The following is a 14400-nucleotide window of genomic DNA, read 5'->3' as shown; positions in this document are numbered from 1 at the left end:
TGCTCATTTTAGAAAGGGTGCTTAACTGAAGGGGACAACATCTGTCTGGCCTCTCAGGCAGGAGGAAGTCAAATGAGCAAAAGTGATGCAAATGATAAGAACACTAGAGGTAAACAGATCAAAGACAGAAGTAATATGACCATAGTTTTTTTTATTAAGAAAACTTCTCAAAAAAATTCTCAAATTTATAGCAAATAGAGCATCATTTCATAATTATTAATAGCAAATTATTAGGTGGCACTTGCACACATCGCGACTGGATTATTCACACATTATCATCAGCTCATGGAGAACATTGTTCTTCGTAGTAAGTACAAATTTAAGCCTTAATTAAGTTAAACATGCCTTATTCCTAATCACAATAGAACCCAATTTTTCACATTACAGTCATACACAATAAATAGAACACTATAATGTAATAGGCTCAGGCAAAAAAATATTCCAGGAAGGATATTTCTTTGAACAATGCAACTGGGCATGTACAAAGAACCCTTTCCTATTTTCTTAAAGTTTATCCCTCCCCTTCCCAAATAAATTATTATTTCACATTTAGGTATTGTATAAATAGTTGTCTGATGTTCTGTATGTTACAATTTCCTTACACATATTAATATAATTTACTTGATTACGAGTAAAGAATTTTTGAAAAGGTCAATAAAATCACAATTTTTCCCCTTGCAAACTGCAATGGAGTCATTTTCATTAGTTTGTTATTTTTTCTCTTTTTTTTAATTAAAGAAATGACAAAGTGTTGTCAAAATATATGAAACCTAGCATGTGAGCTTATGGGAAGCTGAAGACAATATCGATGAAATTAAATGAGATACTGGTAATACAATATTTCTACAGTATGTTTTTACCTAACATAACCTTTGTTAATATAAATTGCTTTACAGCTCTAAATGCTAGATCTAAAATTTAAAAAAGTTATATATTTTTAACACAATAAATATGGTTTAAATTTGATGCATACAAGACAAATTACACACAACCTCATTTGGTAATAGTTAAATAACTAAAGGAACAACTTATGCAAGGTTGTTTGATCATTCAAGACCATTGGTCTCAAAAACAAACATCAACCAGAGGGATGGATGAAGGCACTTGTGGAAAAACTGACAGGGTGGCACCAGGAAGAAGTCTCCCATTAAGCCAATAAAATTTTAAGAACACTCTAAACCCACCAATATTTCATAATAAAACATATTTGATAAAAACCAAAAGATCCTCCCAACAACAGTAGAAAATTACTAACACACATTTATATGCCAAAGAAAAAATGAAAAACACCAAGACTTTCCTTGTACCTCCCAATAATTTTTCCCTACTGACCACTCAAAAATAACACAAACCAAAAGGGCCATTGAAAACATTTTTCTTACAAGTAAAACTGACATTTTCTTTTAGATAGCCCTTGCTAATTACACTATCTAAAAAAGCTGATGACATACTAGCACGTTGCAGCTCAAAGAACTTTTCGTGGTCTTTAATGTCAACTGGTTCATTCAAGGACATTTGGATTTTGTAAGCAGCAGCCAAAGTTTCAAGTCCCTCTTTCCTGCTAGTTAAACCCAACCGTTCTGATACATCATTACAATGTTTCCAATCGTCAAGCACGGGATCTTCAGGCTCATTCATAATGTCCTTCAGAGACAGAATATCATCTGCAGAGTCTCGTGTCTCCACAATTACTTCTTGGAGAACAACAGGTTCTTGTTCTGTGACATCAAAAGAGCTGCTATCACTGTCAAATGAGAAACACTCTTCTAAAATCCAGCCTTTTAAAGCGTCTTCCTCAAAGTCTCCAACTTCATCCTCAATATGGAGTGGTTCAAAACAGACTGGCTCATCTGACGGGAATGAATATTGCTGCAAGTACGGGTGTGCCAGAGCTTCTTCTGCAGTGATTCTCTTATTTGGGTTAAACCTGAGCATTTTCACCAACAGATCAAGAGCTGTAACAAAAATAACAAACCAAAAATCAATGCACAATTATTTATTGATTAAGGAAAAAAGAGAAAATTAATTACAGCTCTAAAATCTCTTTACTGAAGCATGATTTAGATGTAAGACAGAAGACAACTTACAATGTATCGGTAAATGTATGCACTTATTTTGCATAAATAAAGAAGCAGTTGAGCACTACAAGGTGCACGAGGACAAGCATGGAGCCCTAAAGTATTTCAAAAATGTTGGAATTTTGAGTGGTGAACTGTAAAATTAATGTAAATTTTATGTGTAGCATTCTTTTGTTTGGGAGTGGCAATGTAATATCCTTGTTTCCATGGCCATGACTGATATGTTGTCAACAATGACTCATGCTTAATAAGTGACAAGTGGGCCTTTGTAACTTTGGGGCATGATTTTCAGCATGTTATTAGCATCTTAACAATGCTGGCAATCCAAGTTATCCCTAATCCTATTGGCTCAAAAATTTTAACGTAGGACACTTCTTATGCCAGGCTACAGAGACATCTCACAAGTGGTCTTGAGAAACCATAAAATTAATTATATGGGTTTCTGTTTGAAAGCTCAGTCACTAAGCAAGATTGGCTCCTGCTACTTTTTTCAATCTTTTATATTAACCATTCAGTTGAAATTAGATAAATTTAAAAAAATAATAATTTCGCCTTCCTCTCAAGTCTAATTACTCGCTGCTGGCGTGATTTTTAATTATCTGTTGGGCGTAGATTACATTTCGATGAAAAACATTTTTTCAATACGCATTTGACTAGAAGGATCGAGAACAGAATTTCACTTGCAGCCGTTTCAGCTCTGAAGCGAAAAACAAAACAATCACTTCAATAAACTTGAACTTCACACACAAGTGACATTGGGAGATTTGGTTACGGTTCGTTCATGAATAATAGGCTTAATGCTAAATTTAGAAATGTTCTGATAGAAGGGCGAAATGAAATAGATCGAAATCGACCAGCGACTTTCTCACCGTCTTAAAATTCTGCTCTATCGATGCCTTAAAGGATGACTTTCTACCGATTTGAAATTAACTTCGACGAAGAAACATTCTGAAATGGTAAAGGTCCGTTTACAATAATCTTTTGTTTACATTTCCACTTACAAAAATGTCATGAAATATGTATGAGGTGTCAAAGTACAACTTTTTATAGTCGCGCGATACATGCGAAATATCAGGCAGAACGGTATTGAGAACGACTGAGAAATACATAAGCCATTAAGGTCAAGATTTAACAAGGACACAACTATTGCTTTCGAAAATAAAACTAAAGATCAAAACTTAAGCTCGGAGGAGCTGACAAAAAAAAACGGAAAATGGTAATTGTTACGTCATGGCGTCGCGCTCCCTCTGCGGGCATACTAATGAATTTCACTGTTTACATCGACTCAAGTCGTCAACAAAAGCCGGTCTTACCTTGGATATCGATGTGAGGAAACTTGCTCCCTAGCGGCATTCCCTGATTCTGCGCCTTTCTAAGAGCTGTTTTCTCCGGAATTTGAGGTTCAAGTACAGTCCATTCTTCCTCGGTTAGGCCAACAGAGTCTAAAATAACTTCCATTTGGTCGATTTCGTGCCGGCCCTCAAACAAGGGTTTGCCCAACAACATTTCGGCAAAAACACAACCGGCAGCCCAAATATCGACTGAACTGTCGTAACTTGATGAATTCAACAGCAGTTCAGGAGACCTATACCACAGAGTTGAGATGCTATGCGTTAGATGGCCGTTGTGCGAGTAAGCCGGGTCGAGAATTCGCGAACGCCCGAAATCGCTTACACGGAGGAGCAGTGTTTCAGTGTCAACTAAAATATTACTTGGTTTCACGTCCCGGTGTACTACGTTAGCAGAATGGATATATTTGAGCCCTCGTAACAGTTGATAAAGGAATAATTTGACATAGTCTTCTCTAAGCTTGCCTTTGCTTTGCAAAATATGATGTAAGTCAGAGTCGACCAGTTCTTCTACAAGAAACAGTTCAGTCGCTTCTTTGACAGATTCAGTCGAGCTTTCTTGAAATTCCAGACCCTCAGAGTCCACAACTTTCGTTAACTTCACGACGTTTTCATGTTCGAGAGTCTTTAATACCTTGATTTCTCTAAGAGCTGCTCTACAGTTCATGCGGTCCCGTAAAATAAGTCTTTTCAGAGCAACCCGTTGGTCTGTTTGGACATCGATGGCAGAATAGACCGCGCCACTTCCCCCGGTTCCCACAAGTTTCGTGTTCGTGAAGTTCGGGCCAAGAAAGTCCGAGTTCCCTTCTTCTGACATAGTGGATACCTTCGAGCAGTCGAAGTCACTACCAAGGCTCCAAGGAGAGAATGAGTTGTTACAAGGGTACACGCGCTTTATTAGCCATCCACGCACTTACTCTGAGCCGCCGCCAAATTTTTTTTCCTCGACAATCGGTTTTGGCCGAGTTATTTACCGGTCAACGTGTTCCAACAGTATTATCTAACACTACGTGTGATTGGCTACTGCATAAGAGTGTGATCGAGCTAGAGCTGTGATTGGTCAAAGTTGAACTATTCATCTGACAGACACATGCATATGGAGCACATGACAGCCCTGTGGTTGCATCAGCCAGTCAGGCTGAAGTGACTCATTTGCGACACCTTCATGTCACATGATTCTCCTTACGTAATAAGCAGAAGAGACACTCGAGCATCCAAATTTATTACATAAGGTATATTTCTTCGATTTTAGCAAATATCACACCCTTAAAATAATATTTCTCATAAAACGACAAGATATTATTTCGTGAGTTGAAGAAAATCCTGACTGAAATGGATGCACGCACTGACGCACGCGAAGCTCTTGAAACGTTATTTACATTTCTCAGTTACCAGTCTTTCCGGTTCCTATTACAAAACACTGCATGCAATACATCATAATTATTGTGGGCTGATAATCGGTTACTACGTTGTCTTCGCTCTGGGTTAGTTTTCTGCCAACCCACAGGATCATTTAAACGAATATAATAAAAGTATTAATTTTTTCATTTTTAACTTCCGTTGTGAGGAAATTTCTTTAACGTGTGGACAGGAACATTTGAGGAACAAGGAAGACTTTGATAGTGTCGATAGTCTTGAGTTTCGATAGTGTGCAGAACAGTTTAAACACAAAAAAATAAAGGAAGTTGGAGTGCTTAAAAAGTGAAATTAGTCAGATGACGTGCGTAATCTTAGGATTTCCAGTTTTACAAAGGATCCGTAGGAGTAATGACGGTAGCAACTATAAACAGTGCGAAGAGAGCGTCATTCGCCAAAGAATGTCAAACCAGCTGCCTCGGACTTTATAATTATAGTACAACTAATTAAAATTTCACACAACTGCTTCTAAAAAAAGAAAAGCAATAAAAACAACCGAAGTTATTGATCAGGAGAGTGGCTTTTCTGACGAGTCGCTGTCTCCGGTAACGTAGGAGCTATATAATATTATCGACGGCGAAATGAAAGTTTCCCACGAGACAACGAATGAACAAACATTCTGAAAAAAGCGCACGGTTCAAGGTTAATAGACTCAATGTGGGCGAGATTCTAATTTCTTTAAAACCACAAGAATGACTTCTCGAAACCACAAAACCAACAGAATAAAATTTGACGGGTCCTCTACGAAGTTTCCGGCACCGACAACTGACTGATCTGTCGCGAAGAACTAAAACTACCAATATGTGGGTGGCTCAAGGTTTCTTTTTACACGGTTACGCGCAGCTTTTCCGGCAAAATATCTCCATGTGTGGACTGTTATCGTATTCAAGCTGATCCAAGCTGGTGGCCTCTAAGGATGCGGGCACTATGCTATCACGTGGGGACGCAAGCTTTTAATATTTTAGAAGTTTCTTACGCGATAAGAAACGAAGATAAGCAAATTGAAAGTTCAGAAATACACTTAAAAAAGTATGAATTCCCAATATACACGACTCATCGAAACTGTAGTTTAACTCTACTGAGAAAAAATGTTTGGAACGGTTGTGATAGCCGCTCATCCCAAACAAGAGGTCAAGCAATTCTGTCGAAAATTTCAATTATTTGACTGAAGGATAAAATCATTTAGGCTTTTAATTTACCGAGAATCTTTATTTGGCTCTCGTATCGCTTCATCTTCCAAGCTGCAAATTAAATTTGTGGCGTACATTTTTTGTTTTGGAAGCTGATTGATAAGTCCAAGTAGCTGTCCGCTAGCTACATTAATTTAGAAAGCAAGAGTCCACATCCTTCTGGAAGAACACCAAAAAAAAAATGAATTAATTTTTTTCAAAACATATTGGGACGGTCTGCTGCATTAAGTGAAATCTTTGTTTTCAAGTCAGTCTACCGTAACAGCTAAAACTTTGATCCTTGCATGTAGAAATCATGAGTAATTTTGGAAAAGTAATACGTTATACCAGTCGGTGTTCATAAAACCACTGAGAATATTTATCAAGGAGTACTGAGGAACTGGTAATAAAAGCAAGCCTTCAAAACCAGGAGAAACTTATTTCAAATTGATGAGCTGTTTCACCTGATCGAACATTTGTTGCAACGTAGTTAAAAACAGTTATCTAACTCAGTATGACTCAGCAGACCGGGTCGGAGTTTAATTTGAGATGTCGATGGCTTTCCGGAAAAAAATTGCTCTCTTAATTTTCAATCAATTTCGTACCTTTCATTGAAAGAGTTTCATAAGACCGCTAAACGGTGAAAACACTCGCGGTTTTTTTTCTTCTTAAAGTTATTGTTATTGATTTTCTAAAGATCCTGCAAACAACAGTCTGTTTTTTAAAGGGGTCGTGACCAACGTGAATCTGTTTAAGACTTTGATCACCACGGAGCATAAGTTGTCCAGCTGGCCAAAACCCAACGATGCTTAGTAGAGATACCATCAATGGTGACGATGAATTTAGCGAGATTTATGACCACTTCACGCGATAGATATTACTCTGTATTCGACCCTATTTTGGAGTCTGCTGCCTGCTTGACTATGAACGTCAAAGCTATCGAGTATGGGACTAGAATAAAACTACAAAATCAACATTGCCGGCCATCCTCTTCAGGTCTCTGATCAACATCATGATATTCTTCAACTACCTGCTGCAAAAACAACTTATCCTTGAGGGGCCTTGAGGGGCGTTCAGCATCCTTTGGGAACCCGCGGTCCTATTTTGGCCTAGAATGAGAGGAAAATGACGTAAAGCCTAGAGTACGCGGTTTACTGTTTTCGTACAGACTTCGGGTATATTTGGAACACTTTCCCACATCACTTTATCGACTCTTTTTTCAACAACGGCTGACAAAAAAAAATCGTGTTTTTTTTTAAACAACGGCAGACGGACAAGAAAAAAAAATCGTGAACTCAGAGTGCGAAGGGCAAAGCTATTAAATCAATAAGTCTGTTACATAATTAATCTTACATAACCATGGACTCATGAGGATGCACGTGCGCCTAAAAACGTTTGTATTCACCTGAGTGACATTAGTCACGGAAACGTATGACTGGAGTTGGGCAAACATTACCTCACGTGAGGCAGTGATCATCGAGTGCCAAAATCGAGCTCGAAGTTGAGTTGGACCTTGACTCGAAGTGCAACTCAGTCGAAGTGCAACGTTGAATCAGTGTTAGAGAACGAGAGTACAATGAGCAAAGAAAATTAACCGTAAAACTTACTGGTCAGTTACTGTCGTTACTGGATTGTGAACCAGGGAAGGAGGGGCTGCTCCCATTCGGAGGAGCGAGCGATATAGGTTTGTGCCACGAAATGGCGTATGGAATTGGAGGTTCTCAGTTCTCAAATTAAACCTGGTATCCTTTTAGGAGGGTATTCCTAAGATAGGGTAGCGGGGGGAGGATGTACACAGGCTAAAGATAGGTTTCCTTAACTAGGCGCCCAGCTTGAACGAAAACGTTATGTATGGTCCGTTAAAACTGAAATGCCTGGTGAGCTGCGTGAGAATTTCTGCTAAATATACAAAATAAAAAATAAAAACGGACGGCCTGTTGACTCAATTCTTAGCTATCACTTTTGTCTTTCCGATTATATATATTTTTTTCGATTTTTTACTGACTGGGAATTCCCAGGATTACGAAGAAAAAGCAAAGAGAGTCGATGCCTACGACATCATAGAGTTTGGCTTTTACTCGGTACTTGAAGCTTGCAACTAAAAAAATGAGTTTAAAGTAAAAGGTTGAACAATTTACAACCAATAACAATGATATGCCCTAAACAGCAACAAATATTCTTAATATCAGTAACTGTCCGATATAGAGTTAATTGCAACTAAACACTCCGCCACTCGAAAGATTAAAGGTAAACTACCAAATAGTCATTATGCTTGGGCAAACTCTTAAATTCAGCAACTGCCCAATATAAAGAGCTCTAACGTTAATTGCAGAATACTCCTCCGTTCCAAAGGTTACGATATTGTCAGAATACATGCAAAACGATTATTATTCAAATTGTGTGAACTAATATAGGCTTCGCGACCTTCATGTGGACACTACTTCACTTTTTGAAGCCTGCTGTGCTCTCAACTCCAGATAGCTGGTGCCTCACATGAAGCGACTACCTGTGTACTTCAAAATATATTTTAAGCTACTTTAGATCTGATCAAAGGAAAAGGAAAGCCGGCTTAAAAATTCTTTACCAGCGTCCAAATGGACGAATTTATTCCAGGGGCGACTTATCCGGCTGAACCGGGGACTGGACTGGCGGATTATTTCATCTGTCGGATATCATGCCAGGCGAAAAACGAATCCCACCTACCCTGTATATCCTACAATCCTAAAAAAGACTATAAAAGTAATATAGCCTAAAACTTGTGCCTTCACCTAGGCACGCTCAGGTTTGTAGCGAAAGAACGAAGACCGGCAGTATAGATGGAGCGCAAGTTGCAGGCTAAGCTGATCGCAGGTTATAATTTAGAGACGGATTATCCTTAGCTATCCTTGTGGGAGACAATTAACTTTTCAGTAGACGAATCAAGCCCAGATTACAACAGTAAAACCGAATATATTTTTTGATCTACTTTGTCACATCCATAGAGAATAAATATTAAATGGCGCCAATTTATCAACAAGATGCAATAATGTTTTGGATCTGGAGCCATAAATATACTGTTAATAACATGTTGCAGCGCTGCCTAGCAACCGTTGTAAGGTTTGCCGCGCTTGGGACAATACGTTATCACAAGTCATGCAATGTTGCGTTATGTGATGAAAATAGTCACGCAAGTTTTTAGGTGACGTCTTCTCAGGCCCCAATCTCCGTGAGGCGCCCGGGATCTCGTGGATCTGAGTTCACGTTCCGATCCGGTGAGCTGGTCATTTCGTTGTCCTCGTTTTACTAGAGAGATGGTAGGAGGAAGAACCATTATATGAACACTCAACCACTGCGCTTGAGAAAGTGCGAAAACATTGTAAAAGTATTTTATTATTATTATTATTATTATTATTATTATTATTATTATTATTTAAATTTAATTTGTCATTGTTTTCCCCCAAAACACCAAGGCTTATTAAGGATTACAAGTTTTTCAAAGTTTTGTAAGAAAGAAATATTTTTGCTTCATGGTATGACGTAAGTGATGCTATGAGGTTTAGGAATGAACATCAAATTAACTCACTAAATCGAGCTATTCAGCTACACAGTTTATTTATCAATTAAACCGGGATTAAATTGGAACAAGGATAAAGGTAGCTGGGGAGCGCGGGCGCCTTTCCCAAGCAGCGGCTGGTAATCGAGCCTGGAATAAAGGCGCTTACGAAAAGAATTGAAAGCGGTGCTTATTAAAATGACACGGTTATTAATAAAAACACATTACAAGGGGTAACCTAGACCGTTCACAGCCCTCTATTTCTCGTATTTTTATTCGATCGTTGAACGTGCGGAAAGAATCGCGAGAGAACTGAACTGGACGCCAGTGCATAACGGGAGACTTTACAGGGTAGGGTGCCTCCCCACCCACATCTCTGCGTGCTTCGCGCTTTCTTTGCTCGCTGTTTTTTTTTTTTTTTTTCGTGTTTGTTGAGAAACAGAGAGGTTGTGAACAGTCTACGTCTAGGGGCAACCGAAGGAGGCGAACCAGGGCGCTAGAAATCGATGCATATAACACCATGAGGTAGCTCTAAGGAGCCTTTGATACGTAGGGCGTAACTAGTTATTATATTAATTCAATCGGCCTCTTAGCAGATTTTTTAAAAGCTTTTTTGTTAGTTACTGACTAGATAGCTCTCCCTACTTAAGCTTTTTAATTGTAAATAGACTTAAGTTCACCAATTGACTAGTTTGTCAGTCCTCAATTAATAAATAACGTTCTCAATAAAGTTATTGTTATTCATTATCATTTTTACTGGTTTGTTTCGTTTGAAATTGGTCATTAGTAGAATTTTAAAGAAAACTATTCAGTTTCGCATACTTTTGTGGCCTCCTTTGATATCAGTTGGTAAAATAAGACACTCGCTAGAGAGGAAACTGTGACGGCGTTGAAAGACCTGCAGATTTCTGATCGAAAGTTAACTAAAATAATTATTGACAGGTAGATAGATAGAAACTTTATTAAGAATGTCATCAACCACCTAGCTGGGGAAAAACTCCCCTACTAATACGGGGACATAACAAAAACGAGTTAAATTAGAAGAAAATACTAAAAAAAAAAAAACCTATAGCTATTCCCCCTATCCAGGTACACTATTCCCCCTACCCAGGACCTTGACATCTGACTGCTGAGAGCGTGTTTGACACAGGTATGCCAAGTCTGAAAAGTAGTCTTTAGGTAGCCCCTCATGATCATCAAAAAGAAGAAGACGGACAGGACTTGAATGAAAAAGGCCTGGGAAGGAAAAAGTACTTCCTGCCATACCCCGCCAGAGGCTTGGTTACCAAGGAAGAAGTTGGAAAGAAGTCGAAGGAAAACAGAAACTGAAAGTGGTTTACAGATGCATACTCTAAACAGCTGAAGCCAACCTTTCATTCTTCGTATGAGAAGGGAACTCCTGCTTTTGATCATTACAATTCAGGTAATTCTTACATAGGAACCTGGTTGTAGACTCTAGCTCCCCTTAATGGCGGTTCCTTCTGATTGCAGTCTGTTAGCAGCTAAATAATATTTCTGATTTTGGAATTTAGTGGGTTAAGCGAGCGAGCTTAAGCGAGAGCTGTTCGTCTCATTCTGAGTTACAGCGCCAAGGAGATTGAAGGACAGAAAGGAACCTGTATTGTAATGTTGTTTTTGGTGATAATAATTGTATCTATATGTAATAAGGGCGCCATGAACTCTATACAACTCAGCTGTCGAAAAAGACTCAAGTTCACTCCACGTGGTGAGTTGTGCATCCAGAATGTCTGGATCATTTGCCGTGAGCTGATTAACTCCAGAATACCCGGCCACTTATTAGCATCTCATTGAATAAGAATAGCAACTATTGTTATATACCTTGTTCTTCAAAGCACACCGGCAGAGGTAAATAAAGTGCCCGCGTATTCAACCTTAGCCCGTGTTTGGACTCTAGATTTCCCCAATAAGAACCGTGAAAGACACCTGTGATGCAAGAAGTGGTAACAGTTGTACTCAAATGTCGGACTCGCTAGAGGAAGAGAAGGACAACATGGGACAATGTGAGTTTTGTATGTTCTACAGAGAATTTCCTAGCTTTTTATATAGAGGTATTTGTTTGTACTTTCATGAATGTTTGAATCAACCATGAGTGTAAGGAAGCAGACAAGGGTAGCCTCTAGATAAAAGGCATACCATGTGGCACAGAATTTTTGTGGGTTCTAATTTTTTTTGTTTGGTTTCCACAATCTGCAAAAATAAGTTCTCGACAAAATTTTCTTCACAAAAATTTACTCCACTGGTGCAATTTTACCTATAAACATCACAAAGTCATGAAGAATCTTGGTGCCATTTATTTAACACTTCTCTTTCATTCAGAAATAAAACTGAAGGGATATGCATCAGTGTAATTGTAATTTAGATTGACACTTAATACTGTGTTTTACGTCTCTTCATGTTGTTTTACTTGTCTGTTGCATGTAGTTTAAATAAAAAATAAACAAAACATTGTAATTCCAATAAAATGCAACTTCCTGAAAATCAAAAAAATTAATACAGAAGATAAACCAGTGTTTTGCAATTGCAAAAATTAGTTCCCGCAAAATACAAAAATTCACCGATCCACAAAATTAAAATCCTGCAAAATTTTGTGCCCCATGGTGTGCAAAGTATACTTGGTGCTAAGAATCTGCCATGTTCTACTTCTCCATGCTATACTTCTGTGGAAGATGCAGCACCCTTACCTGTATAGCTAGTGCACTGGACTCTACTTGATGTTCAGATGGCCTGGCTGTGAGCCCTGGTAGGGATCTTTGTGTTATTTAGTCAAGACACTTCACTCTCGCAGTGCGTCTCCCTACCCAAGCCTATTACTTCAAAACTGTTTGGACCACCTGGAGGGTAGTAGGGTATAGAGAGTACTAGGCTTGCTAGATCTTAATCCTTGTACTTCAGCTGTACTTTCCACTCTTCCATACAGTTCACAGTTTCTTTGAAAGCTCCTTAGCTTTACTAATAATTCTCTGTCGCATGCCCAGATTGCCAAACATCTATATTCTTCTCATGTTAAAGATGATTTCCAGTCCGTACTGCGCAGTTGCAGCACCCTAATGTTTATAAGCATAAGTCTCACTCAATGGAATGTGAATCAATGTTATTTCTTACAAACCACATACCTTGTCTTTGAGGCCTTTCAAATTCTTCTCCAACAACTTCATTGAATTTTACAGCTGCAAGGTTGTTTCATTAAGTGATATGAGAAAGAATGAAGCATAAAGTTTTGACCGCTTCGTATCCATAATGGCAAATGTTTTGAAAGTTTGAATTTTCTTCATGTAAGTAGTTGCAAAATGTTTGCATTTTGTGATGCCTTTCATGAAACACAACAAAAAACGCTAGCCAACTCTTGAGAGTGTGCAGTACGGTCTGGAAATCATCTTTAAAGCAGCAGGTATATTTTGCAGGTTGCAGGTTGAAATTTAATTATAACTGGAATACCACTGGTACTTAAAAGAAACGTACGGGTGGTAGACTTACTGTGACTGTTACATGACGCTCTTTACAATCGTTCAGAAAGGTGGCTTCCACCTAAGTGCCAAACTGGCCGAAGCGATGGGAGGAGGGTATATTCCTTACGATTTTAAGATGGTAATGAATTATTGTTTTTGAAGAAACATCTGAAATATCATCTGAAATATCTGCTGAATTTGGTTTCTTTCCTGTGAGTACCAAAATGAAAGCACACTGAGCTTGTGTATATTCCATCGGTTAAAATCTTATATTATTTCATTTCTTTATTTATTTGCTTCATTTGTGATGGCAGTCTTCTGTTGTTGAGGGAAGACTCAAGCCAAATCTGGAATCAATGGAAACATCTGTGGAGGGGCCATCCAGATGGCTTTGAAGAGATTTCACTGGTCTCAGCGTGTCAATCAATAAGTATAGCGGATCGATCGTGTTTTCGCTATGTGAAAGAGGCGAACTACTTTATGTAAGAACCCCTGATGAATATATAGGTTATTAATTATTTTTAGTGCCAGCGGTTTTCCAGTTATAATTAAATTTCAACCTGCAACTTGCAACCTGCAAAATATACCTGCCGTCTTTAAAGCTGATAATGTGGTACTAAATTATTATATACAGTGTAATCTTGCTTGCATCCCACACAATGAAAATACTGTGAGTCATATATCAAGTCTTAAAATGTTGTTTTTGATAGATTTGGGTACGAAAGAGAAGAAAAGTGTCTTCCCAACAACTTTGGAGGAGTTTGGATATCAGTTCAATAAAGGTTTGTAACAAACACAGGGCTCCAAAATTTTTTTAAAGTTGCCTTTTGGTGACACTTACTGATAACATGGCTGACAGTCTATGTCCCTTTGGTTTTGTTTTTTTGGGGGATACATTACAAGTACATCATTATAGGCAGGGTTAAAACCTGGTGACATCTTGGCAGTCACCAGGTTACCAGTAGCAACTTAAATCTACTGTACCTATCCATGTAGATGCAACCATAGGCCAATTTATTTAGTCCTGGGTGACCATGAAATCAAGGATACAGGCATTGAAGGTAAGTTTGAGCCCTGTACATGGAGCATAAAACTGCTGACTGTTCTGAGCCTAATGAATTTGTTTGTACTTTTCGTGTATGTTTTACAATGTCCCAGTGTTTTTTGACCATTTACCAATGTGTGGGACCTGGCTTATTGCGGGTAGATACAACAAAAAACAGAATCAACAATCAGTAGAAAGTAAGCAGTGTCACTGCAATCCATTCTGGTACCCAGTCTTAGGTTTACTTGGTCAGTCACTGATACAAAATCAACAAGACACCACAATCAACAACATGATCAGAATCAAACTTTGTGATAATTTCTTCAGGTTTTGTTATGAAGTTT

General features: G+C 38.4%; 2 protein-coding genes across 3 annotated transcripts in view; one reads left to right on the top strand and one right to left on the bottom strand.

Moving 5' to 3' along the window:
• Positions 1-59: 59 nt before the first annotated feature.
• On the bottom strand, positions 60-6009 carry LOC145498507 (mitogen-activated protein kinase 4-like). The gene is made up of 2 exons (XM_081478433.1): positions 3392-6009; positions 60-1955 (listed from the first exon to the last, which is right to left on the bottom strand). Exons 1-2 carry the CDS (start codon positions 4242-4244, stop codon positions 1336-1338), a joined length of 1473 nt encoding a protein of 490 aa, XP_081334559.1. The 5' UTR covers positions 4245-6009; the 3' UTR covers positions 60-1335.
• A 4402-nt stretch (positions 6010-10411) lies between these two features.
• The window catches only part of LOC145498478 (cotranscriptional regulator ARB2A-like), a 14595-nt gene continuing 10606 nt past the window's right edge, over positions 10412-14400 (top strand). Inside the window, exons 1-3 of one of the 2 annotated variants that reach the window (XM_081478404.1) lie at positions 10412-10967; positions 11460-11565; positions 13722-13793. In XM_081478404.1, coding sequence (XP_081334530.1) covers positions 10929-10967; positions 11460-11565; positions 13722-13793 — 217 coding nt within the window. In that variant the 5' untranslated portion in view covers positions 10412-10928. Of the gene's footprint in view, positions 10968-11397; positions 11566-13721; positions 13794-14400 lie in introns of both variants that reach the window. The other variant, XM_081478411.1, reaches the window with a different exon arrangement.

Source organism: Orbicella franksi, chromosome 1 (genome assembly GCF_964199315.1).
Source record: "Orbicella franksi chromosome 1, jaOrbFran1.1, whole genome shotgun sequence".
NCBI classification, from domain to species: domain Eukaryota; kingdom Metazoa; phylum Cnidaria; class Anthozoa; order Scleractinia; family Merulinidae; genus Orbicella; species Orbicella franksi.
The sequence above is the reverse complement of the archived record's forward strand: the minus strand, read 5'-3'. Positions and strand labels throughout refer to the sequence as shown.